Source organism: Trematomus bernacchii, unplaced genomic scaffold, assembly GCF_902827165.1.
Source record: "Trematomus bernacchii unplaced genomic scaffold, fTreBer1.1, whole genome shotgun sequence".
NCBI classification, from domain to species: Eukaryota; Metazoa; Chordata; class Actinopteri; order Perciformes; family Nototheniidae; genus Trematomus; species Trematomus bernacchii.
In genome coordinates, this window is record NW_022988043.1 from 8,035,916 (window position 1) to 8,063,010 (window position 27,095).

Genomic DNA, 27,095 nt, shown 5'->3' on the forward strand with positions numbered 1-27,095 from the left:
AAAAGTTCAGCGTAGTAAAGATAACAATGTTCTGCACCTTCACAGCTTGTTGATGTTCATGCATACTATAAAGAAGAGGGGGGGTTGTTGGCAGCATTTAAATTGCCACGTACTTTAAAGGACTGTATCCATGTAAGCATGCCCCTGCCAATTAGAGACTAGATTCTAACACATTCCAGCTACTGTGTAACGTCTTCATAGTGACACATTCAAAGGTGATAAACTGGCATCGATCCTCAGGAATAATCCTGACAATATAAAACGGTTGGGTGGGGCAATAAGCTGTAATGGCTGACTGAGTGAACGTTTCCTTGTGGATATCCACTGGCATATCCTCGACCCATAATGACGGCAATCAGTGTGTTTATGAGTTCCTGCTCTCTGCGTCTCATTCAGGCCATTTAAAGATCAGCCCTCTTTATTTCTTATCTCAACACAACACGTTCACACTCAGCACAAAAGCAGGTGCTGTGTTCGACAAACAAAAGCTTCCTTTTCCTCAAGGACGTTCAATTACCGCATGATATATCAGCAAAACATGGTGCTTGTGAAGACTACGTTTAGTTAAAATCCCAAAAGGCATCATATCTCACACTGATTTTTTTTAATTTGTCACCATTAAACCTGTCCAATTCATTTAAAAAAGATGCATGCTACACACAAAAAAAGTTTATTTGGATTAAAAAAGAAAGGAATTGATATATTCAAATATGGTTATACAGCATTCCCGAAAGGCATAAACTGATACATTTAAAATAATGCCAGATTAGCAAAAATATTTCAAATATATATTTTCTTTTTCATTGCCTCTGGGCTCACTTGGTTATCTTACATTTTGAATAGTCTAACATCCTCCCGCTTCTTCATCGAGCATTCACGTTATTTTATATCAAACATAAACTAATTGCAAATCAATTCACTGATTAGGTTTTATGCTTGACATGTTTTATTTTACACTTAGACAAGTGATTATTTCTGCATGAAATGGTTAAAGAAAATTACATAATATGACAGGACAGGTATACAAGCTAAATGACAAGTGAACACGGCACTTTTATACAAAAACAGCATGGTGAATTTAAAAAAGTATCTAAGGCTGCCCTTAGCCAAGAAGTCTTTTCAACTGCAAGTTACAAACATTAACAGTAAGTCTGCACAATCATAAAGGTTTTCTGTTTGCTAATTTTCATTATTTATTCATGGCAATAATGAAAGAACCTCCCTGGTTTAGACTGGTGTTTTCTATGGCTGACATATGTTAGTGGTCTATAAACAATTGAGAAAACATTGTGCTTTTTTAGCGAAATAACCCCATCAAGTTTCATTTAAAGAATAAAAATGACTATGAAGCTACACAAAAAGGACTTTTCAAAATGGCAGAGGGTAAAGGAAAATGTGTTATGTCTGTGTGAGCAGTTAGTTGTGTGCGTGCATGTGATTGTGAGTTTTCCTGGTTGCTCATGTGATGACGTTAGGACCACGGCGCCCAGTCCTCTCATGGACGTTGGAGATCTTCAGAGCGATGGCGATGAGAGGACCGAGCACCACCTGCAGAGAGGAACATATCAGAATACATGTTTAACAATGATAATTAGACTTTTGATGAAGTGTCACTGTTGTTTTGTTTACTGCTTCAGTGAATATGCTGTATTGTGTTGCACCTTTAACTCATTTTGTAATAATAAAGGCATTTTTGATGTATTTTAAATGTGTTCAATCGCAGAAATCACTACATGTTGTATGATATCAATTGACATTCCAACACTTTCCTTTATAATCCAAAAAGATATCAAAGGAATCCCTAGCACAGCAAATTAAACAAATAACTATGAGGCTTTGGCTATAGGAGCATTGATCTTACACCAATTCACAGTAGTGAATAACTAAATACACAACATCAACCTCATCTTTCTTTCATTGTGCATAACATCTCATATATGGCAGATATCATGTAAGTTTTGGTCTAAAAACACGATGCAGAAGGAATGATAGCTAAACAGATTCCAGATCAGATAACAGAGTTTGACTTTGAACTTTTAAAAAGACAAACCGAGTCAACATGCGCTTCCAGATAATTTCACAGAGCCTAGTTCTGTATGTTAACCAGCTGTTATTACTTTCATAAATCATGTACAATGTGAACACATTGGTGCAATAAAGAAATAAGATATGAGGACATGTTTCATGAAAGGTGTATCATGGGCGATGTGCAGCTTAATATCTTGAAACATTTAAAACACGTCTTTACTTGCTGCACGTCACCAAAATTGCTCAAAACTTGTATGACATTACTTTTTTTAACCTTTCATCGCACAGGGTTGTGTTTTTGTATCAATAGTAATGATTCGTGTCATGTCTTGTGATTTATGTGCATCAGCTAAAAGGGCAGAATGATTAAACATTGCATTTATGATCCAATTACAGATTGTTCAAGGGTTAAGTGTAGGTCACACAATAAGCACAAGGACAAATATTATGATAGTGCCAAAGCAACAGCACAGTTTAATTGACTCAAATATATAAACTAAACTCATTCAGGTATTTCTATGTATTACTTATCAATAAATGGTGCATGCCTCATGGGTGGATCCTGAAGTTATAAGTTGGAAAACATTGATATATACATTTTATATTCAAGTTGCCTATATATCAAAGAGAATAATAGGCTGTCCCATGTGTTTTAAGTTCTTGTACTTAAAGTGGACCTATCATGCTATATTATAATAATATAATTATACTTTTTTTTTTTCAAAATACCAAACAGATCATGCATTTTAGCCATGCCTCATTTCGCTCAATAGAGTGGCGAAGTCCCTCCCACTTACTTCCGGGGTATGGGACCTTATTTCGGAAAAATTATGCATTGAAGTCAATGGGGAGAGAAAACTTATCTTTCGATCCCGTTTGAATTGTGCCATGAATTACACATATGATGTTTGTCAATCTTAAAAAATCATTTCCATGTCAAAAAAGTCACAGTTTGTCGTAAAACTGTTGAAATATAAGACTATGAAAAATACGTAACTAGAAAGACTACAAATCCCAGAGTCGCGTAAGTGATGTCACAATTGTTTACCTCCACCATTCAGATACCTAAGATCAGCGCAATATAGATATAATCTATCTATATGGCGCTGGCTAAGATAAGATAACTTTAACAAGATGCCTGTGTGCTTAGTACCAGGTTGTTATTATACCAGCAATGGGTCTTGCTCGTTGTTTTGCTTCCCGTCTGATGAAACGACCAGGAGTGGCTTGATCGAGTTAGCTACCTAGCTAGTAGATAGCACGTTAGTTAGCATTACAGCCTTGTCATTTTTATTAGCCTTAACATGAAGTAACATTAAGTAACCCAAAATGTTAAACAGTAAGAGTAGTAGTCATATTTCGTGAACCCTTTGAATAGTACTGTCACCGGTGTGATCATTCTATAATACACCATTTAATTCCGGGGGAGAAATGCTAACGCTAACGTTAGCATCGGCGATCTTTTCTACTTCATGCTATCTGCACAAATGGTTGACATTAAACATTAAAACGACCAGGCAGTTCAGAGAGAATCAAAGGAAGGCAGGCAGGCAGCTTTGCATGACATTCTTCAGGACGTGTTTCATTGTGGTGATAGTCAATCGTTTGTTGACAAGACAGTAGTGACGGCCATCTTGGTGACGTGTGTGGTTGACCAGAGATGTAGTTCATTTAGCGTTTCACACAAACAAATGTGTTACTTCACAGTTTTACGACACATTTATTTTTTTTTTACTTGCAAAATTATCTTTTAAATTGACAAACATCATATGTGTAATTCGTGGCACAATTCAAACGGGATCGAAAGATAATCTTTCTCTCTCCATTGACTTCAATGCATAACGAAATAAGGTCCCATGGGGCTCAACCGGAAGGGGAGGGACTTCGCCACTCTATTTGCACTTTTTTAGCCCTGTTTTTGCAAGGGCTGATTCTGTGAGAACAGCACCACCTACAGGCCTGGCCTATGTACTACAGCGTCTCCAGCGCTTTCGAACGGCAATGGCCGTGGCTGTCTCCTCCTGATTGGTGGAGTTGGGCCAATAGCCGTAGCGCCACTGTCCTGACGTCAGGACAGTGTTCAAATCTGGATCAGTTTTTATCAGATCCGTTGCAGCCCCTTTTTTAGAGATTTGGGTATGGAGGAAAATAGAGAGGGTTGTGTTTTCTGACACTTGGTGAGTTCCCTGGAACACCGGGGACACATATTCATGTATAAAAGACGTACAAAAGTGCATTTTGCATGATAGATCCCCTTTAAATAAAGATTAAATAATAGCTTGCACCAACTGGTATTGCGTGAATGTAGTCTTTTGAATTGTAGATGTTGGAAAGAATTGCACAAAATGGAGGAGGGGTTTAACCTCAGTTAGCAGACATTGTTTGATAAAGCTGTGAGGTTAGGTGGCCAATTCTAAATGAGGCAGTCTAGCCATCATGACTGCACCTTTACAACCCCTGGGTATGGTTAAAGTACAACACCTATCCCAACATTCATGACCACACAAAAAGCTAGGGTTCCTAATCTCTCCAAAGTCTACAGGTCAATTAGCTTCAACAGTGTCACATGAAGCTGCATGGCACATGATCATGAGATGGCATTTCAGTGTTTTCTGCTTGGTGTTCAATTTTATCAAAACTCAACAGATCAGAATTCCCCTTTAACTCAAGAGGCTGCAGGGGAGGTGAATATAAAACAAAAGAAGATATGAGGAAAATGTATAGCATGAAAGAAAGAAAGGCAACAACGTTCTTAAATTATGCCAGCTCAGAAGCCTGTCTCATTTTTAAATGTAGGCTTACTAGTGCCTTTATGTTGTAAACGGCTGACAGCGCTATTAAACATTTGTATGCACAATGATGTCTATCCTGTTATACTTATGTCCGATATAAGTCAATAAAATGGTATATCTGAATGAAAAATGGCAAAAGAGTCATTTTGGGAAGAGGATTTAGGGTCATATTATTGTCCTTCTACCTGTGTCTCTCTGTTGTGTCTCTCAGGGTCTCTCTCGAAGCTCTCTGCATAGATGCGGACGGTGGCCCCCGTCCCTCCACCGCTCCCACTCATCCGAAACACCAGGCGGGAAGCATCCGTGAAGACGATCCTTAAGCCCTAGAATCAGAAAAAACTATGTTTACAATTTCACAAGTTATGTTTTTTGTAATTGATTGACTTACTTTCCCTTCTCTTAGACCAATGACCAACACAAGTAAAAAATGCTGCTTAAAGGTCCCCTATTATACTGTTTTTCATCAATATATTATAGGTCTCAGATATATACAAAACATGCCTCTGAAGTGTTTGCCTTGAAATACCAAACAGATCATGCATTAGCATCCCATAATCCCCTCTGTTTCAAAAGTGCTGATTCTGGGTCTGTTACTTTAGATGAAAATAAGGGGCCACTCCCCACGCCCCTATGCGGCTTTCACACCAGCGCTTTTCCCTTTCTAGCTCCGAGCTAGAGCTTTTCTGGTTCAGCTCCGGTTTCCCTTTTCTGCTCCCGCTTTGTTCACACCGCCCAGAGCCGGGATGGTGCTGCCGCTGCTGCGTCATGACGTCACCGTTTACATCGCTGATTTTCTCCCCAACGGCGCTCACAACAACAACAGCGGGGGACTGCGTCGGGTCGATGATCGTGTTGCTTAAATCATACGAAGCCAGATTAAATTAAATAACGACTTCTCCAACCTTATACTTTTCTCCAGAGTGCCGTGGTTCATTGTTTATTAATGTGTTTCAGCGGCATTTACCGACCGCTGCAGTGCTGGCTGCTCTTCCACGGGAGTTTATTCTCCCGTTAGCTCCGGGTTAGCTCACACGGCTCTAAAGTATTCACTGTCTGACTGTCACACAAGCAGCTGATACATATCCCCAGTTCCCCTTAAGTGAATGTGTGTCAGTCTGAATTGACGCTGTTTGGCATCACAACGCTGTTATGAAAGTTTCTCTGGTATAACATGGGTGATGTTAGCATAGCAACCGAAGCTAAACTGACTACTTGCTAAGCCGTTTTCTACAGGCACATTTTACCGGCGTATTTATCATTATGATTCTACTTGTGATAGTCGGACATGACAACCTGTGCAGCCCATGTATTGATTCCATCCGATAGCTGCTATAATAACAAACAAAACGTCTGCCTGCTCTCCACAATGATCAATAACAACGAACGGATGGTCAAAGTAAAGTACAATTAAACAGAATCACACGAAGCCTGGTTAGTGTTGCCTGACTTTATAAAGCGTGTTTTTGTTTTACAAGTGTGTGGTTGCCTTCTACTAGTCACTTTGCTCAGCGCTACTGCTTGTAGGCAGGCATGACGAGACTCTTCAGTCGACCCATGTTCAGGGGAGGTGGGTTTAGTTTCCTGCACGCCTCGACATAAGAGAGACGTAAGCGACGCCGCCTCTTAGCTCCGAAGCTCTTGCTTCTAGACCGACAATTTTTTGGAGCTGGAAGTGAACCGTATTCCGGAGCTAAGAGGCGGCGCCGCTGCGGTGTGAACAGGAAAAAACGGTACTTTTCAGGCTCTAGCTCCGAGCCGGCGCTGAAAACACGTTGGTGTGAAAGGGGCATCAGAGAGATATTTGGTTAAAAAGAACACAATGGTGCTCTAGGAGGAGATTCAGGTGATAAGGTGGGGGGGTGTTACCTTGGTTGGTTATTGGCTAATGTTTACACAAGCCAAAACATCGCTATGACATCATAGAGTGGCCAAAATCTGATCAGCTTATTTTCAGACAGGTTTTTATATAAATGGATCAGGACAAAAAGTGAGATAATCTTTTTTTTGCATAATAGGTGACCTTTAAACTCAATAATTGCTGTAACAAATAACAATTAAGAACAACCTCTACCAAAGTATTCAGTGCATGTTACATCTGCTTGATAAATTGTCAACATGATTTATAGATCCATAAAATAGCCCTTTTGGCATTGCATACCAAACGTAATGTACAACTTTACTCTACTAAAATAAAAACCTTGATGAGCTGCATCAAACCATATAAATCATTTGAGTGTCAGACTATTACATATTAAAAGTGTAAATACTCCAGTCATGCAAATTGTGAATACAGGCATTATAGAACATTAATGGTTAAGTCAGAAAAACTGCTTTTTAAGGTGCAGTAGCTACAAACACCCACTAGATGTCATTGTGTGATTTGTTGTAAATGTGTTCAACTTGGATTCCTTTACAGGAACATGCTAGTATTGTAAAGTTATGTGAGGTCATAACCACTTCAGTACTTCAGTGTTGGCTACATGAACTTGAAAGTGTTAACAGTTCTTTTTAGCATTTCAATTTAACCTCAACATTCTCAGGAAAAACAGGATATTGATGCATTGGGGTAACCAACGACAACTGTTGCTGGCTGACATAAGGAAGATAAGACTCTCTGACTAATGGATCTGTGATGACTTATCCGTCCTAAATTCCACAGTGCCTCTTCCCTTATTCCATTAGAAGCTCAGGGGAGGGACAGCAGCATAGATAGGCTTAATGTGCGAATAGTTTCCATAAAACAAACCCTCCACACTACAGGATCATCAGTTGATAGTTATCTAAAGTAGTGCGGTCATTCATTTTCATCATGGCTAAAAAAAAGTATATCATGTCTTGTTATTGACAAATGATGCATAGTTTATTTTAAATGTACAACAGAAGTGTTGTACTATTATAGGAGTTAAAACATTCTGGTACACTGTCCAAGTATGACAGTGACCTTATCCTAGTACCTCTCCAAACTGTGACCCAGCTCGTAGTTTATGGACAGAGATAATAAAAGTAGAGTAAACCCCTCACCCCCCTCCTAATCTGAGTTTGGCTCGGGAGTGTAACATGTCAGAGTCGGGGTGAGGAGCCAGTGATAATGAAAGATGTCCGTCCGCCTGTCTGTCTTTCTATTTGTGAGTGTCAGCTCATCTCTAACAATAGAGGAGCAGTTATCAGGAGTCTGACTAATGCCTGTTAGAAACAATGTGAGATACAAAGTTCAGAGGCCCTCAGTGGAGCGTGTACCAGCCGCTGTACCTGTACCTGAAATATGAACCAAAACATTAAATAAGGCACTACGTTTTTGTTTCACTGGAGGTTGTGGATCATTTCCTCCTTGGCAATCATTCAGCTATGTAGAGGCAACACATTAACTCAATGAAGGTCAAAATTGAGGAATGTCCTGATCTTTTGACATCTACTACTTACTAATTAGGATGCCATTGAAATACAATATTCTGGGTCGAATAGTCATACATTTGGCAAGGGACAAATGTATCTGCTGTATGTTCCCAGGTTCATATGTTACCTAGCTAAATATTATCTAAATGTGGAACATTAAGGACCTTTTATAATGTTATGTTCTCAGCTATGTTTTTACCCTAGGTCAAATGTTTAATGCAACTTTGTCTTGGTAAATATGTTGAAATCACCCATTACATCTTAACTGATGTTATGCTCCTTAAAACCTACATCATCAAATTTGAGGGAAAGACTGTTTTCTGGAATCTCCAACTTGTCTTTGTGTCTGTCTAGCTGTCTGTTCGATGTGTAAGATATATATGAAACAATGTAGAATTAATTCAGTACTCGACTACAAAAGGCTGCCATGCCACTGCTGTGTAAATCCCCCATGCTTCGTCTTTTCGTATTTTCGTGTGTGTGTATGTGTGTGTGGGTGTGTGTGTGTGTGTCAACTCTCCCCTCCTTCAAACACACTTGCAGGGGGAGACACTGCGAGTGAGACGACAGCTGATATAATTCTGTCCAGAGAGGAATGTGTGCTGTAATAACACACACTGGGGCGACTGGGATGCTGAGGGTTTACCACTGAGGTTAAATCGCATTTTGGGGTGACTAGCTGTGGAGCTGATGTAACCATGGTAACACAGAGAAGTATTTCCAGTGGGACAGTGAGACTTTAAGACACATAAGGTTAAGTTGTCAGACAAATTGCGGGCACAACCTTGACAAAAGTGTGAACATGTGAAGGCCATGCAAGTGTATGGTCGACACCTATGTACAGGGACAACTGGAATGACGGACAGTACTCACACCAGAGTTTACAGTGTGTGTGTGTGCGTGCGTGCGTATGTGTGTGTGTGCGTGTTGTAATAGGTGGGGTGCAGGCTAAGAAGTGTTGACACCAGGAAGCTTGGAATGAGTCCACACATTTCTGGACGGAACAGAGAGAGTCAGCTGGGTAAACTTCACAGAGAATGAGGGAGGGAGAAGACCGGGAGGGTATACTGACCGAGGGACGTGTGTGTGTGTGTGTGTGTGTGTGTGTGTGTGTGTGTGTGTGTGTGTGTGTGTGTGTGTGTGTGTGTGTGTGTGTGTGTGTGTGTGTGTGTGTGTGTGTGTGTGTGTGTGTGTGTGTGTGTGTGTGTGCGTGCGTGCGTGCGTGCGTGCGTGCGTGCGTGCGTGCGTGCGTGCGTGCGTGCGTGTGCGTGTGTGCGTGTGTGCGTGTGTGCGTGTGTGTGTGTGTGTGTGTGTGTGCGTGTGTGTGTAAGGATATGTCCTGTATGTAATGTGTCTGTGTATGCATTTGTTTATGGTTCGAATGGAAAGATAAACTATCATGTCCAAACATGGAACCTCTCTAATGAGACGACATTGAAGCTGAGTGGGTGGTCTTGCTGGCAGATGAGAGAGTGCATATGTTTAAAGAGACAACAGAGAAGGTGTTGGTGTGAGTGTGTGTGCATGTTAAAGGTGGCTTCAGTTAGACCTGACTTGAACCCCACTTTCTTCATTTTCCGGTTAGCTATGACCTAAATTGCTTCAGCTCTTAAGTAACTGAGAGAAATCCAAGAACTTAAAGGAAACCTATCATGCTATATTTAAATGATATATTGTAGGGCCATACCTATATAAGGTATATTTATACGTTTCTGTTTTCGAAATACCAAACAGATCATGCATTTTAGCCATGCCTCATTTCGCTCTATGTGTTGTTTGCTGTCTACGGGTCTGATTTTGTGAGCTGCAGCTGACCACGCCCCCCTGCAGGAGAGGGGAGACGTGCTCTGATCAGCTGCTGGGCTGTCAGAAGAGGGGGAGAAAAAGAGATCTCCGTCCTCCGTGTTATTATAGGCCTATAGAGTCGTTATTCATTTGTTTTAAAGTTCAATAAATAACAAAGAAGACCTTTGACCGGCACTTTCCTAATTTTGTCCGGAAGATTTAAACTTTAACGGACATCTTGACCGGCGAAAGAAACTGAAACTGAAACTCTGCCGCACGGTCCCCTCGTTCCTTGGAAGAGGCGGAGAGGTGGGTGTTTGTCATCTGCTGGTGGACTAACCGGAGAGAATTACAGTGCTTGCCTCGATGGGGAGGGATTGCATTTAATTAAAGCAGCAGAAGGAGCAAACGCTTGCCTCGGGGAGGGAGAAAGAAAGCCACAGCGGAGAATAAACAGAAGGGTAACCATGGTAACCAAGTCTTCTTCGCTGCTTTTGTGGCACACTACAGCGCCACTTACAGGCCTGGCATATGTACTACAGTGTCTCCAGCGCTTTCGAACGGCAATGGCCGTGGCTGTCTCCTCCTGATTGGTGGAGTTGGCCCAATAGCCGTAGCGCCACCGTCCTGACGTCAGGACAGTGTTCAAATCCGGATCAGTTTTTATCAGATCCGTTGCAGCCCCTTTTTTAGAGATTTGGGTATGGAGGAAAATAGAGAGGGTTGTGTTTTCTGACACTTGGTGAGTTCCCTGGAACACCGGGGACACATATTCATGTATAAAAGACGTACAAAAGTGCATTTTGCATGATAGGTCCCCTTTAACATGATCACATGAGCAACATGAACTAAATGTTAACCAGATTATAAAATGGACTGGTTTGAATGTATGGCTTCATCATGTTTCATAATATGATACAGCACCACACTGCTATCCTCTTCTTCGAATCTTAACAATTCAATAAAAACAACAATCTACAGTATTATTGTTTTGTGTATTGAAATATCAATGTAACACATTTGTTCCAGGTATAGCCTCTTTTACGGTGTTAGTGGGAGGCTTAGGGAAATACGACAAATGTTCAACTCCTTTAATTTCTTAGCATTTTCTATATCCTATATACCACATTTGTTTTGTTTTCCTTGTTGTACTCTTAGCTCAGACTGACCTGGTTTCGAGCCACGTTTCCGTCCACGGGGTCGATGTATTCAAAGTTGTCGGCCTTCTCCACGCTGTAGACGTGGTCTCCCACAGCAAACTTCTGGCTGGTGAATGCTTTGTCTGACATTACTGACTCCAGGTCCCTCATCAAGTAAAAGGCTGCGCGTGGTTCCAGGCCTTCGTAGTCAAACCTGAAAAGCACCAAAGAAGAAATGCTCAGAAACATTGGCCTACTTACACACACAGAAGATTGGCATTAGAAAAGCATTAAGGGGAAAAGCTTTCAGGGAAATAATTTACTTGGGATAAATATACATTTTAATATCAATGTTTTGCTTAAGATTTGTCAGGGTGTGTTTTAGGGTTCTCTTTTGAAGGATATGGTACTTGGCCTGGCCTGGTTGGCCTCTCCATCTACAAGTTGTGGGAAAATCTACATGAAATTAGGAAAGATCTCTGTGGGAACATGAAATGCTGCAGCAACTGTCAGTGGGAACATTGACTGCAGCAACTATCTGTGCCTCTCACAAGGGAGAGGTTAAAATAAGAACAAGTGATGACCAGTGAGGAGGCCTGGAGGAGAAATGGATGAAGGTGAAGCCCTGGGAGACATATCTGGCTTTGGTAGGGATCCTAGGAATTCAGACTTTTGGGAAAAGGGAAGTCAATCCCGGTGCTGGTTGAAATTCAATCATTATTCAAACCAGAAAAAGTAGCTTCAAGATTGAAACATGTGTACACCAATAAAGAGATAAATGATTAACCAAATGAACCTGACTGAAGACATACTTGTGAAGTCACAGCTTTAGTTCAAAGATTATTCTGCAGATTACCTGCAGAAGTAGTTACGTCCAAATTTGGCCCAGTGTTCTTTGACGATCTGCTCAACACTTTGTTTCCTGGCGGCCATGATGGACAACCACATCAACACCGACCACAGTCCATCTTTCTCACGAATGTGGTCTGAACCTGGGGGAGAAAGAAAACAAGTGGCACATGATGTACTTGTTAGTGGGCTTTGGAGGTTCTGTTAGGTGGCTTGTATATTTGTTATTGTCTGCAAGATAACGTAAAGCGTATGTAAGTGTCAAAGAAAGAACAAACAACTGAGTAAAGTTTCTTCAAAAGGCTGGTCAAGAGAAATATTCCACTAATTACTGAGCCATATTTAAAAATGCTGGGGTTTTTAAAAGATGGTGTTGTTATAATGATGACTTAAATCTAAGTATTCAACTCCACTCTAAGTAACAGAAGGTCAAGGAGAGTGCTCGGTCTTGGAGACAAACATCCCCACACAAATATTGTCTGCTGCTCCCCACCCTGAAACACACACACACACACACACACACACACACACACACACACACACACACAACACACACACACAAACCCAAACACACACACACAACACACACACCACACACACACACACACACACCACAACCACACACACAACACACACACACAAAACACACCACACACACACACCACACCACAACACAAACACACACCACACACACACAACACACACAACACCCACACACACACACCACACCAACACACACACACACACACACACACACGATCGCCACACTGCACTGGGGAAGTCTATGTGTCTGGTTTTGGAAAACAGCTGACCCGTAAAGTTATCTGTAAGCGGGCCACATGTCTCCGAACCCGAGTTTGGAGCAGGAAATTGACTACTTTGCCTGTTTATTTTATATAGACAAGCATGAAGGCTATATTTATTTATTTTCCCATTCTGTTTAATTGCATGACACCTTTCTTTGCTTTATCTTCTACACTGCACACTAAGAAACAAGAAGCATACTTCTAAGATTCTGTGTCCGGCTCTAGCTTTATACGGCGTTAGGAAAACTGACAGTTGTCATTATTTAATCCCGTCTCTACTGTCTGTCTCCCTGTGTCTCACTCTCAGAACAGAGAGAGCACACAGTGGAACTGAAATATTTATTATGCCACCAAACCAAATTCAGACCTCCAACTACAGTGTGAAATAAAACATAAGTATGCCCCTTTTCTCTATCCTGCTAGCTATGCTTTGATTGTGGAAAAAAGGAGGTTGCTGATGTCGAAGCTATAGATATCCCATTTGCTTTACGGAGACCGGTTTGCTTTAAAAAAAAAAAAAAAAATGTAATACACAACTATTATTTGTTTGCCTACATACTTTCTTGACCCTTTTAGCTTTTGCCGATTCATTCTTTTCCTCAGCAGAGCCCAAATGTTTCTTGGGAGAATGCAAATGAGTCTTTTTTTTCAGATGGCATTTAACTGCATGTTGTGAGCAATAACTTTAAAGTTCTGACAATGGCCTTATCAATCTGCAAACCAGTGAAATACAATCAAAGTAACAATAACTACATAAAGTGTTACAGAACTGGTTAAATCTTCACTTGCAATAGCTAAGGCTGTGCTGGGCAGAATATGTGTATGAGAGGTAGTAAGAGCAGGAGTGGAGTACAGCTCTGATGATTTACTACTCTGGGCTCTCGCTGAGCTTTTATCCTTACATGGGTAGACAACGAGTAAGCTCTCGCAGTCCTCTGTTCTCTCGCATGTCTGCTCTCTTTATTTCTCTCCACCATGTCAATACTTCTCATGTTTAAACTCTCCCAACTCCTTCTTTCCTACAAGCTTCTCTTCTCTCTTCTTTTCATACCTACTTTTATGTTTCTTCTCACGTAAAGCTTAAGATAACATCTTCAATTAAACCAAGAAAGATCGAATGAGAGGGATAAAACTAAAATTAAATTAGCTTTAGAAGGATGTAGGGAGAAAGTGAAACAAGGGCAGAGGAAAATAAAATGTGGAAAGGATGTAGAGGGAGGGCAAGAGCAGATGTGTGTGCATTTTTTGTGCATGCATATTGTTTATATTTTCTGACCACGTATGTGTGTATCTGCGTTTGCATTCATAGACAACATTGCCACTGGAGGCCTGTCTCCATGTTGCAGTGATTCACGGAGCCCCGTCTCCTTTTATAGCAGAAGAATGGAGATTATTTACACATGCAGTCAGGGTCACAGCCCTCACATCTATTATACAAGTCTGACTGGATGCACTGCTAACAACTCTGGACATGAAACAGGCAGGGGAGTGTGTGAGGAAGAGAAAGGAAAAGGGACATTTTGAGAAAATCTAAAAGGAAATGCTGATTTCCTAAACAATTAGATCCTTTTTCAGAATCAAGTTTATTGCCAGGTACGTGGCAAAAAATACAAGTAGTCAAAGGATGATAAAGGTTTTTTTTAAAAGGTTAGTCAAATTAAGGTTAATATCTGACAACTTCAATTGAATTTACAGAGTTTTACTGGACACTTTTGTATTTGTCAGCAGCAGCTGGCCAGCGCATTCCTGGCCTTGTTTGCAGGCACCTCAACAACAGTTGCTGCTGAGAGGAGGGTATTTCCGTGTCACCCACCCACTCATATTTCCCAAGCTTGTCAATGGATTGACATCAGTTTCCTTCTCTTCACACGGTAAAAGGCTGCTTCTGCTATGTATCTGTATTCATCTGATTTCTGTATTGATGACATTGAGTATGATGAGTGAAGTAGTTTGGATTGTGTGCTGTAGCATGAGGGATAGTACCTGTCCCAAAGCTCTCCTCCCCGCAGAGGGAACAACGCCCAGTATCCATCAGGTTCCCAAAGTACCTCCAGCCTGTGGGAGTCTCATACAGCGCCAGTTTCAGGGCTTTGGCTACCCTGCAAACAAACAGAGACACAAAGAGAAACAAAGCTATTACTCTATGCTCACAAGAATACAATGGATTTATCTCTCTCTAATATGTCCCGCCAGCCTTTCTCAGTTATGATATAGAGATAAACTTACAAACCATGATCTGACCTTTGAAATAAAGCAAACCAAATGTTGTATGACAAGCCTCATCTGCCAGCAGCTCATCCAATAACTTAATAAGGCAAAGGCAGCGAGAAGAAAGTGAGTTAACCTTTTAGCTGATGTTTGCTTTGAATCCGAGCCATGAAGGAGAGCGAGTGTGTGTGTGTGTGTGTGTGTGTGTGTGTGTGTGTGTGTGTGTGTGTGTGTGTGTGTGTGTGTGTGTGTGTGTGTGTGTGTGTGTGTGTGTGTGTGTGTGTGTGTGTGTGTGTGTGTGTGTGTGTGTGTGTGTGTGTATGTTTAAGTCCTAGGGAGGGACAAAGATGAAGACAGTACAATATGTGGAAGGAGAGGTGAGTGCAAAGAAACAGACTAGAGGGGAAAAGGGCAAAGAAAAAGACTAATACAACTTTTTTTTTAAATGAGCAGAAAAGTAACTGGCTTTATACAATGGAATTATTAGTAACATGATATAATATATTTTAGAATAGGGTTGACACACGTCGACAAAACCTAAAATAAAATAACATGAGAATAAATTAGCCTCAATTCAAATCAAACAGATCAGAGTACTTAGACATGCGACCACCCCGTCTTCTAGCTAGCATCAACTAAAAAGCTGTTCATGGGGTTTTCTGTCCATATTGTAAACTAACTATCATTATAATTATGGCAAGTCAGCCACTTGCACTGGTTTCTTAAGGTCATGTCCTAATTTTTCTTTCTGGAAACGATTTACATTCTACAGTTACACGCACAAAGTGTACACTGTGGATTTTCGAATGCTGCCACGCCAGGTTTTGAGGAGCAGTATCTTTGAAGGTGCCATAATCAACATGTTAACAACAATGGAGACTAGTATGTGAGAGAAGTCACTTGTAGTGTTGAACCCACAGACCATTATCACTCCTATCTGCCTCTCCCTCAGCTCTACAGAGCATTTGAGCAACTCTCATCTCATTGTGTTGATTTTACAACCCGCACATTCTTCGGTTCACTAATGCTCTCATAGCATAGTTTCTAGCAGCAGGCAGCTGTTCTCAGGGGAAAAAAGCTCTGATATACCATCCAGACAAGGTTTGTGTTGGTTTTTACAACCTTTTTTCTGGCTACCAGTCGCACAGTGATCAAACAACCACTTAATGCAAGTTCAAATCCTACCATGTTTTAGATTTAATAACAGTAAAAATAAAATATTGCTTATATAATGTGCAAGAATTACATTTTTGACAGTGTGGAAAGAAAGCATTGATAGAGTTTTTAAAGTTCTATGAGTTCAGATATTTAGAAGTTTAAAAAGTGGGGTGTGGTTCAGCAGGGGATATTGGACTCATTATCTGCGTATTTCTAAAACACTGGTCCATTGTGTCCTAGAACTTAGTGAGAAATGTGATAGCAAAAAGATGGAGAAGGACTCAGAAAACCTCTTGAATAATGTTTTATGAAGTTACCACCCCGAAGCCTGCTTGCAGAGATATTTAGTTTCTAACGGCGAAACAGTGTCCTTCTCATTCCAAACATTTCACTCCTCAACCACACCTCCTCAGTAACCACTGCAACATGTAAACACAACTCCCAGGGCTACGAAATGCCGAAATAAATATTAAATTCAATAAACAATTGTTGTTCCTTCAGAAATAAACATGAACTGTCAAACTCATAAGCTTATACTGTGGGATGCTGTTGAATTTCCTGGTACAATATATGAGGATGTGGGTAGATTTCAGAGTTTTGAAGTGGTCGTACAAATCCACCCAATCATCATGCACATAAATAAACTTCACAGTGCCCAGCACAGTTGTTTACATGAGGATGGGATCATTTACCAAAAAGAGTAACTAGCTTTATTCCCCTCTGGGGAAGCCAGAGCTGGAACGGAAAGCCTGGCATTCCTAAATGAAAACAGAAACTCTGGCCTTCTGACGAGCCTTTGACTTGTCAAACGGCACGTACGCAGCCAACATAAGCACGACCCCTAGCAGCGCTGTTTTTGTTGCAAAATGCAGGAACTCAACAGTGTGAAAATAGTGCAAAATAGGTTTTCCCAAGTTTGATAATTGCCCAGGTGGGCCTTACCTGGACAACAGCATCACCACTGGGGTGGAAAGCCCACTCATACTCAGACATAGCCTTGATGTACAGACACAAACTCAGGGAAACAGGCCTAATCAACAATCCCTTTTCATTCTCATTTAGATTCATTAGTAAAAGCTTCTTGAAGTCAAACAATACATGGAACTATCATCATAATCAAACCATGGCTCGGTTGATGCTGCTTCTCTCTGGCAGATGAGTATTTCTGGAGACACAATAAGGACGTTTCTGTTTAGGGCTGCTATCCCCCTTGTTTAGGTGTGACCACTTTACTGTAAGGCTTTATCAATGTCCATTATTATATACTAGAAACAGGCAGACTTAGTATACAGAGTCAATGTGTGCTCAAGTTACTTAATCATGCAGCTTGAAGGCAAAACAATAAATATTGTATTGATTTTTTTAAATATGTTTTTGTTCTGAATATAAGGATTGACTATGTATGGAAGCTGGACTATGCCTGCAGGATAATTATGTTGTCAGACTTCAAAGAAGTCAGTAGCCACACATTTCATTGATAGATCAAAATAACTTATATAGGCATGTAAGTTTGAGTGTGTGGTAGAATAAATATCAATATCATTGTAATCGTAATTAAAAGTGCCAGTTAATTTTTATAGATTTAAGTAATTTTTAGAATAGGCTTTCAAAAAGTAAATGGTTTCATAAAATTATGAACTGTTCCAGCAGTGCAATACAGTTTATATTGAATACACATACATATTGTAAGATGGCTGGTGCAACCTTTCTCATGCTGGAGAATACTACAGCAAGAAATGAGGCGACAATGAAAAAATAACTACAAATACCCATCCTATCTGTAGTTGAAATTCTATTGAACAGAGGCAGAAAAGGTCCATCATTATAATTCTTTGACCCCTTAAAGGGGACCTATCATGCAAAATGCACTTTTGTATGTCTTTTATACATGAATATGTGTCCCCGGTGTTCCAGGGAACTCACCAAGTGTCAGAAAACACAACCCTCTCTCTTTTCCTCCATACCCAAATCTCTAAAAACGGGGCTGCAACGGATCTGATAAAAACTGATCCAGATTTGAACATTTCTCTGACGTCAGGACGGAGGAGCTGACCTATCAGGGGAATGAGAGGTTGCCGTGGCATGGTAACAGCATGGTAACAGCATGGTAACACGACGCTCCTAACTCGCCCCCCTCCTTTGCAGGGGGGCGTGGTCAGCTGCAGCGCATGCAAAGACAGGGTGGAGGAGAGCAAAATAGAGCGAAATGAGGCATGGCTAAAATGCATGATCTGCTTGGTATTTTGAAAAAGAAAACGTATAAATATACCTTATATAGGTATGGCCCTACAATATATTATTCAAATATAGCATGATAGGTCCACTTCAAGGTAAAAAGCAGTCAGATATTTTATAACAACGCTCAGCTTCCCTCCAACTCACTCACTTTCTGGGCTCCCAGGATTATAAACACACAAACTGATCCACACACTTACAGTATGACTTCACTGTCAATAAACACACACGTTAAAGCAATACCTTTACCTCGTTTTCTCTCTAGCTCTATCTTTGTATCTCTCTCATGCATCAAGAAATATTAAGCAGTAATGTGAGGTATGAAAATCTCTACATCTGCGGACTGAAATACTGACAGCTTTCGGCCTTGACTCGCTATTTCACCAAACATAGCGTCCAGCGGCCTCTCTCCTCACAGCTTCTTTTGAAGAGAGCTCATCCCGGAATTACCAGCTTAAGAATGGTATTCAGGCAAAAAGCCTAGCATGCTGGGGCTTTACTTGGTCTTGAAATGTTCTTCTTGACCTTAACTAGAACCCCTATCTGGACAACGCAGAAATGTAGAACACTAAAGATGTTGCCTTGGTGGCCAACTCAGAAAATTCCTTCAAAATGAAGAATGCAAATTAAAGTTGAGATGATTTCTGTAAATGGTCAAAGCTGTTACCTACACTGTTTTTTGGGATTAGTATCAAAATACTTTTGAGACATAATTTCAAAACTGTTTTCTGGAATTTTCCAAAACTGTGTCAAAATATATATTTATCATAATAACTTTGTCGGACTGAGAAGTGTGCTTGCTGGGTCAATGTTTGATTTGGCTAGATTCTGCACATTGCTCTCTATCAAAATACTTGTTTATAATACCACATTTAAGCCTGATGACAGCATTTCACATATTTCTCTAGTAGGTTTTATTAGCATTTCTTTGTTTTTTTTTCACAGCTCCACAAATGTACTAAGTCTTGGAAACTTTACATGGTAACACACAGTCCTACCAAATTGGTCTGATATGGTCTGCTGTAAAAGTGAAAATGCCTATAATCCATCCCAAAGTACACTATAACAATTCAATCCAAAACAGCAGTATCAGTCAGGTTGTATTTCTTTAAGGAGGTTTAGGTCTCGAAAAGGTCAAACTAATACACAAATAGGATTACAAAATAATGCAAGTATGTATTTATTGTCAAATAAACTAGTAGGCTATGACAGACGGACTGCACACCTTCGACCCCACAGGTTGTCATGATGAGTGCATGACAATTTAGCAAGCACAGAAGTTTAAAAAAAGCTAAAAACAATGGACACTTGGTTGAAGGCAGAAGGCAGAATGTGAAAACCAAACCTACTGAAAAACAGTCATCCAGTTTGAAGGGACTTTAAATGACACAATGGATGAGTAGGGGGGTATCTGTAGTTGACTTCTTCTGATGGGGCTGTGGACCTAAAATGGGCCACGGGTCTATAATAGGGCAATTACTTCATGTTGCAAGCTTCAACATCTGTGCCAATCGTTTGTGTTTATTCTTTATTTTTTGCTATTTTTCCAGCAAAACATTATGAAAACATGATACAAATACCACAATACTCAAGGGGTGCGTAGGATTAAAATGAATCCACAAAAAGCACAGCCTGTGGTAGTAGCACTTAAAATGGCTTAAGCATTGGCAGCTGTGAGACAATATAATATTTTGATTGCCTTGGTCATCCTAACAACTAAAAAAATGGATGAAGAAAAAAAGGAGACATAATAATTCTCTTTTTTAGGTTTATACCTGTATTTCAGGTTTCTAATACATCATGTAAACTAATTGTGGTGTTCAAAATACACATACATTTGTCATCCTGTCTGAATATACCTGTAGATACCTGTCTCTCCAATTCTAGAAAAGGCTCAGTCTGCTCTGATTGGCTTGCGAGAAGAAGTTCAAAAGGTAGTTCTGTAGTTTGTTGAAATACTTAGAAGAGGGGCGCCATATTTAAATGCTCATGCATGCATTGTAGGAAGGGGACCAAGTCTGAATAGCTTGTTTAATCCCATAATTTCTAAGGGAGGTAGCCCACAAAAACAGACAGGATTGTTTTTTTTTCTGTTTTTGTTTGGTAGACACTACAGACATCTATGAGCACATTGCACCAGCACATGTTATTTTTGTCATGACATGTCCTCTTTAACATGTAACCCTTCTACTTCCCTCTGCTAATCAGATAGTTGGTACAACAACTGGGACTTCACCCTGGCTAACAAGAGGGTCAGCCTCTCTTCTCCTTACATCCTCTGGAACGGTTAAAGGAGAGGCAGATGTTTCCTTTACCAATATTTCCCTCCCACTCTCTCTTCCTCCGTCCCCTCCCTCTATTCATCAGCCTTATTTGTAATATGTGAGAGAAACACATACAGTACATAAAAGCAGACAGACGGACCTCTCTGACACATTTGACACCTGTAACTCATGTAAATCTGAACTCAAACACATTCTCTCTGTCGTTTTACCTTACTCCCCTCTGAATACACACAACTACATACAGTATATACACGTCACATTTATCAAGGCTTTAATAACACAGTTTGCTCGACTATGCATAAACAGACAGCAGCGAGGGTTGCTCAGTCTAAACACTCACGCAGACACACACACAGGCCCTAACTCCCCTAAAAAGGCCTACACTTGGGCTGAGTCCAGGGTCCAAGAACACACTACTCAGTACTTCAACACTGCAGATATGTATATTTCCCATCCAGAGAGAGAAGTGTTACATTCAGGGAATTAGGTAGGGGATATGAAGCTGAACAAAGTGACCCTGTCCTGCAACATTGCCAGTAAGTGTTCATTGGAATGATACTGTCGGTGCTTTGCATTCCCCAGTGAAATATGGTTTGACAGAGACAATGTATTTCTGACCAAGTTTTTCAGAGAGCCCAGAGCATGATATTGTCTGTGGTTTAGGTATTATCTGTAATTCTTTTGTAAAGAGTAATTTCCATTTCTCAGGAGATCTTACAACTAAGTTTCAAGGAAATTAAATTAATGCTATCATTAATACAAAACACCAAATATTGAGAAAATAGACAATAGACTGTGTGTGTGCTTCAGGCAAAGAGGAGTCTGAAGTGTTTGTATGTGTATGTGTACATGCGTGCAAGTCTCTACTCTAAAATGATAACCAGTAATCCAGTGATGTAACACTCACATATCTAAGCAGAATCTCTCTCTTGTAGCTGTGAAACCCAGAGAGACCATAATTGGCAGTGAGGTCACTTCCTTGATGTCTGATAGTGCTGACATACCAATTCATGCACTCGCACTCTCACACACAAACACACATATGTCAACCTATGAATCCTGTTGGCTATACCAATACTGAAACATATGTGATGCTCTTATAATGCATCAAACATAAGTGAATGTTTCGGATCCATCAGTCAATGTTGACATTTGAGTTATTTAACCATGAGGCCGGTTTACTTTGCCTCCCTCTTTGGGATTCTTAAAAAAGACCATATGACAGACTCCAATGCCCGTCTGTCTTCCAGGGATCAAGGGTACTGTGATGAATGAGCTGACAGCTACACATTTTTGCTACAGTTGTCTCTGGGATTAAAGTGTACAAAAACGTACATCTGAAATATTCTATACATTAACATTTGAGTGGCATTAACCAAACTATATCGTTAACCTAACCATAGCTACCTCTATTAATTGAAAAATATATGTTTATAAATAAAAAATTAAGCAAGTAAAGCACTGAACATCTTTTTTTACTAGGACAATACATTTGTTTTTGGTAAAGTCAGTGAATTATTACATATATGAATAGGTTTGAAGGACTGATGATAATGTATGGAGAAAAACATAATCTATCTTCAATACTAACTAGAGTAGATTTGTTCTGGTTCACTTTGTACTGAATGACACACTTCTATGGGGCGGCGTTACGTTCATTGTGTGTCACTGGGGTGCAGTGCTGGGATCCCTCCTACTGGAACAATGTTAATGAGGGTGACTTTAGCAATGATCACATCCTTTCACTCAGCACCCGGTACATAACAGACAATATTTATAGGTGGTGAGTAAATGTGTGTGAGGGGGTTGTGTGTATGTGACCTCACAGTCTTATTCATAGAGGGTGAGTCTTAATCTGAAAGTGTGGCCCCTCTCCAGAGATTGGGCTGCTTGAGGAGTTTTTGTAGAGAGATCGAGGTAATGTGACAGAATGCAAAAACATAAACTGCAGCGTCCCAGGATGTGTCAACATGAGGAAATGTCCCTATGGTGTGGTTCCTCTAATTTATGGCATTTGATTGATGCAGTAGTTTTAGTTTTTGCACTGCGTTTGTAACTTCAGAGATATATTTGTGTTCATTGTTTCTGATGTGATTGTAGTGCATGAAGCTGATCTGGTAAGTGATCTTGGCTGACTTTAAATTGTTGTTTTATGTCTCTGTCGTCTTTGACTCTGATAAAGAAAAAACAGCAGCATAGAAACCTTGGTCAGTTTTCCCTATAAACGGCTGTATATCAATCTCCAGTCCCTCTTCCCCTTGAACCCCTCAGATTGACTCCTGAGAGTGTGTGCAAGTGTGTGTTGTACCTGTCGAGGGCGGTGCTGGTGGCCATACTCCTGGCAAAGCCCTTGACTCCCAGCTGTCTGAAGTAAGGGATGGAGGACAGGTTGGCAGCCATGATGGCCACAGAGTCCGACGGGTTCACAAAGAAGCCGTTTTCTCCCAGGATCATATACCGGTCCTGAAAGCAGCACAATATGGTACAATGTGAGATGAGTCATACATTTCGAATTGCAATCGGACTAAACCTACTAATAACTTGCTCCTCGGTGCCACAGACTTCCAATGTTCCCCAAATGATTAAACATATAATATATCAAATTCAGCAGAACGTTTAGGTTGACATAAAAGCAGTAAGTCACATAAAAGTGAAAAACAAGGTTCTTTTTGCCAACAATCAAAATGTCCTTTTAGAGTTTGTGTATAATATTGGTTACAGTATTATTAAACAGCGACCAATCCTGGTGGTAGAAACAGAGCAGATATGACACAATTCTTTTGACTAATTTACTCTGCAAAGTGTGTGTGTGTGTGTGTGTGTGTGTGTGTGTGTGTGTGTGTGTGTGTGTGTGTGTGTGTGTGTGTGTGTGTGTGTGTGTGTGTGTGTGTGTGTGTGTGTGTGTGTGTGTGTGTGTGTGTGTGTGAGAAATGACTATTGGATGACATTGTGGAAAAAGTGAGCTGCTTGTTGGATCATCATGGATACAGTATTATTCAGCCCCCATTGCATGTCTTCCTGTTATCAATGAGCAAAAACAAATACAAAATAAATAATTTGCTCTCTTGTATCTATGGGTGGAGCCTAACTTCATTAATTCAGTCTTAATCGGTGAAAACAAATCTGAACATTAGTGACCTAAACCAGGATATGCAACGGCATGTAAGGTCATTTATTTAGCACAAATCAATTACCATACTAATATTTGTAAACAAAGCTAAACCACCAAATGTTATCAACGTCTTCCAATCTCCACATAGAAAATTAAGAGTAACAAAAAGGTATTGCTTTATGGCTTGAGGCATATTTACCACCCTTATCACACTTTTTCATACAAAGAGAATACAAGTGGATTTAACAAATGCTTATCATCAGATGTCTTACCCCATCTGCGTCAAATGCAGCTCCAAAGCCCAAGTCCCCTCCTTTCATTGCTTCTACCAGAGAGGTGGCGTAGATCAGGTTGGGCTCTGGGGGTCGGCCCCCAAAGTCCTCCAGAGGGACACAGTTGACAGCAGAGTTAGCCGGAGCTCCCAACTCTTCACACAGGATCCTACGTATATAAGGGCCCATCACTAGAACAATACATCAGGGGAGGCGAGGAGAGGAGAAAAGACAGCAACAGTTTATTCTTCAATAACATTGACAACACTAAAGGGGTTACATACGGTACATGATGAACTGTCTCACCTCCGTTCATGGCATCTATGTGTATCTTGAGCTGATCTGGTCCTGTGAGAAGACTTTTAATGGCACTGAAGTCAAAGATGTTTCTCAGCAGCTGTAGATACACCTCAACTGAGTCAACAATCTCCACTAGAGACACAGAGAAGAGGTCATTTTGTCAAGTTGTTTTGGTTGTATGCATTTGTGCATTCAAGAAAGAATAAAGGAGTGAATGAGGGTTGTACCTCTGAATGGTTTGAACTTGTTCTCCAGGTCAAATTCTTGTCTTCCCAGCCTGGACAGATCAATGTGGAGGTCGGGGCAGATGGCATACTCCTCAAGTGTCCGGCTCACCTGGCAGATCCTCTCCATCACTGTGTCCGTAGACGGGCCTGCCCAAGAAAGAAAGACTTGCATTCATATGACTTTCAATGGCATTCATTTAGATCATGACTTCAAACCACTACATTTGACTCATACATTCTCCATTGGAAGAAGAAGCTATGGGAAAAATCATTAAACAAGCAGTCCTCACCTCCATTTGCCACATTAAACTTGATTCCAAAGTCTCCACTGGGGCCTCCAGGGTTGTGGCTAGCTGTGAGGATGATCCCACCGATGGCCTTGATCTTCCTGATGATGCAGGAAACAGCGGGGGTGGACAGGAGGCCGTTGTGGCCGATAACCAGACGACCAATCTGCAAAGCACAGATTATAAAGAGAAGCAAAGTAAGATGTCACCTACAGTAATGTAATGCTTTCTGGGGATCATTCTGTTTTGTGGCTGCCTCAAATGTTTCATAAATGCTGGTTAATATGTTTGGGAAATTGCCCATCTATGGTGGAATTTATTTTCCTACACTGACCTGAAAAAGTTCAAGAGCCAATCTGTCCAACTAGAACAAAAGGCAACCATGGCCCAAAGCATCTCGTCATTCTACAGGTGACTAAATGACAGCCAGCTTTAAAAAAGCAAATGATCTGCCCCAAGAGGGTTCCAAAATAACAGAGCTGCCCTCTTTATTTATAATTTGTATGCTACATTTAAAGTGGCAATACCACCAGCATCCCATAATTCCCCTGCATAACAGCTATTCTAAATAAAAGTGTCCTCACTGCAGAGGAATTTATTCTCCTTACGTCAGTGGATCCTCCTAACATCCGGCAAGTTGTATTTGTAAAGAAAAGTGAGGGACAACCCGAAGAAATGTACTCTTCAGAACATATTTAGCCTGTTCTGTGTAATGATTTAAGAACATAAATGATAAATGTTCTTATTACTCACCATGTTTGATATTATTCAATAACTAGTGGTAGAAACATAGTCCATAGTGTGTGGGTTATCTGCAACTGATGCTACTATCTTGACTTTTGGTTCAATAAAGGGGATCCTCAAAAGCATAACGTTTGGCCCTGGAGAGAAGGAAGAACGAGAGACGGGGAACATACGTCGGCAGGAAAACTGAGCAGGATGGATGGAAGTGCTGATAAGGCCGACATCTAGGGACATTTGGCCGGGACAGCAGAAAACACAGACTGATCTCGAAAAACACATTATATTCTCTTCAGATTCCTTTGAAACTCATCCAAATCAATCACAGAGATCTCCGAGCCAGCATTTTAAATGAGCTGTAGGGACTTTCCTCACTCTGTCTTCCTATTTCATTTATTTGTTGACATTAAACACATATTTGGGATGGGTTTGCATGTGTTAATATCACACATTATTACTTTAACCTAACCTAAAGCTTTCAAGTGTGTACAAGAAGTAGTGGCATGAGGTGATCAGTCATAATTGAAATTCTGGACAAATGTTGACCAATGCAATGTAGTGTCTTCATATGTAATACATTTTGACAAGTCCTTCTCACTATGTTTTTAGGAAGGTGTGTAACAACAATCTAGTCAAAGTTAGGTCACCTTATCACTGTTCTTGCTTAGACTTTGGCAGTGCTTCCCTTATTTAAAATTCAATGTTAAGGTGCATATGAGTTGTTAGCAAATCATAAGTATTGATTTTCACTTCTCTGACTTTTATTATCATAGTTTTAAAGACCTGAAGCTTTACCGTATAGTGCAGTAAAGATGAGAAATATATATATTTTTTAAAGATAACATTTAGTTTTGATTTACATTTACTACACAGGTAGTAATAATACTACCCTTGGGTTAAACACTGTACAACTTTTAAATCATTAATGGCAAGTTTATTTATCCATGTTCTTAGTTACAGTTCTTAGTTCTTAGTGTACTTAAATCTCATTTGGATTTAACTTGCTGATAACTGATTATTTGTTGTATTGTCATACACTTTTACTTACTTGAAAAGTGAAAATAGCCTTCACTCCAATATATGTATTTAACACTTAAATAAATATAATTGAAACGATGGTCTTGTGCATAGTAAGAAGTGTTTCCAGAACCCAAGTTGACATAATGCAACACATGTTATCCAGTCTCAGCGGGCCTATGGCAGTCCCCCTCCCTGCTTACCCCGTTGGCAGCTGCCATCTGCACGATCACCTCGGTGGCAGCCCGGCTGAAGTAGCGGCCGTCGCTGCCCACCACCATGGTGCAGCCCTGCCGGTCCCGCAGGTCGATGGAGGACAGCAGGCTCTGGATGTAGTTCTGCAGGTAGTTCTTCTTCCCCTCGAACACCGCTGTCTTCCTCCGCAGCCCGTTGGTACCGGGCCGCTGGTCCTCGAAGGGGGCGGTTTGGACCGTCACCACCGGGATGGGACTCGTCTCCAT

At 40.6% G+C, this 27,095-nt stretch overlaps 1 protein-coding gene across 1 annotated transcript; it reads right to left on the reverse strand.

Moving 5' to 3' along the window:
• Positions 1-656: 656 nt before the first annotated feature.
• Positions 657-27,095, reverse strand: pgm5 (phosphoglucomutase 5). Its single transcript, XM_034118061.1, has 11 exons — positions 26,838-27,095; positions 24,880-25,042; positions 24,590-24,736; positions 24,369-24,494; positions 24,063-24,253; positions 22,987-23,141; positions 14,776-14,891; positions 11,994-12,129; positions 11,168-11,351; positions 5,006-5,143; positions 657-1,548 (listed from the first exon to the last, which is right to left on the reverse strand). The coding sequence occupies exons 1-11, from the start codon at positions 27,093-27,095 to the stop codon at positions 1,459-1,461; spliced, it is 1,704 nt and encodes a 567-aa protein (XP_033973952.1). The 3' UTR covers positions 657-1,458.

What these genes read in the sequence shown, in the direction of transcription:
- pgm5 (XM_034118061.1), bottom strand. Translation starts at nt 27,095, where the DNA reads ATGGAGACGAGTCCCATCCCGGTGGTGACGGTCCAAACCGCCCCCTTC. An exon ending in CATAGATGCCATGAACGGAG is followed by an intron (nt 24,254 to 24,368) that starts GTGAGACAGTTC and finishes GTATTGTTCTAG; the next exon opens with TGATGGGCCCTTATATACGT. An exon ending in ACCAGCACCGCCCTCGACAG is followed by an intron (nt 14,892 to 22,986) that starts GTACAACACACA and finishes GTTTGTTTGCAG; the next exon opens with GGTAGCCAAAGCCCTGAAAC.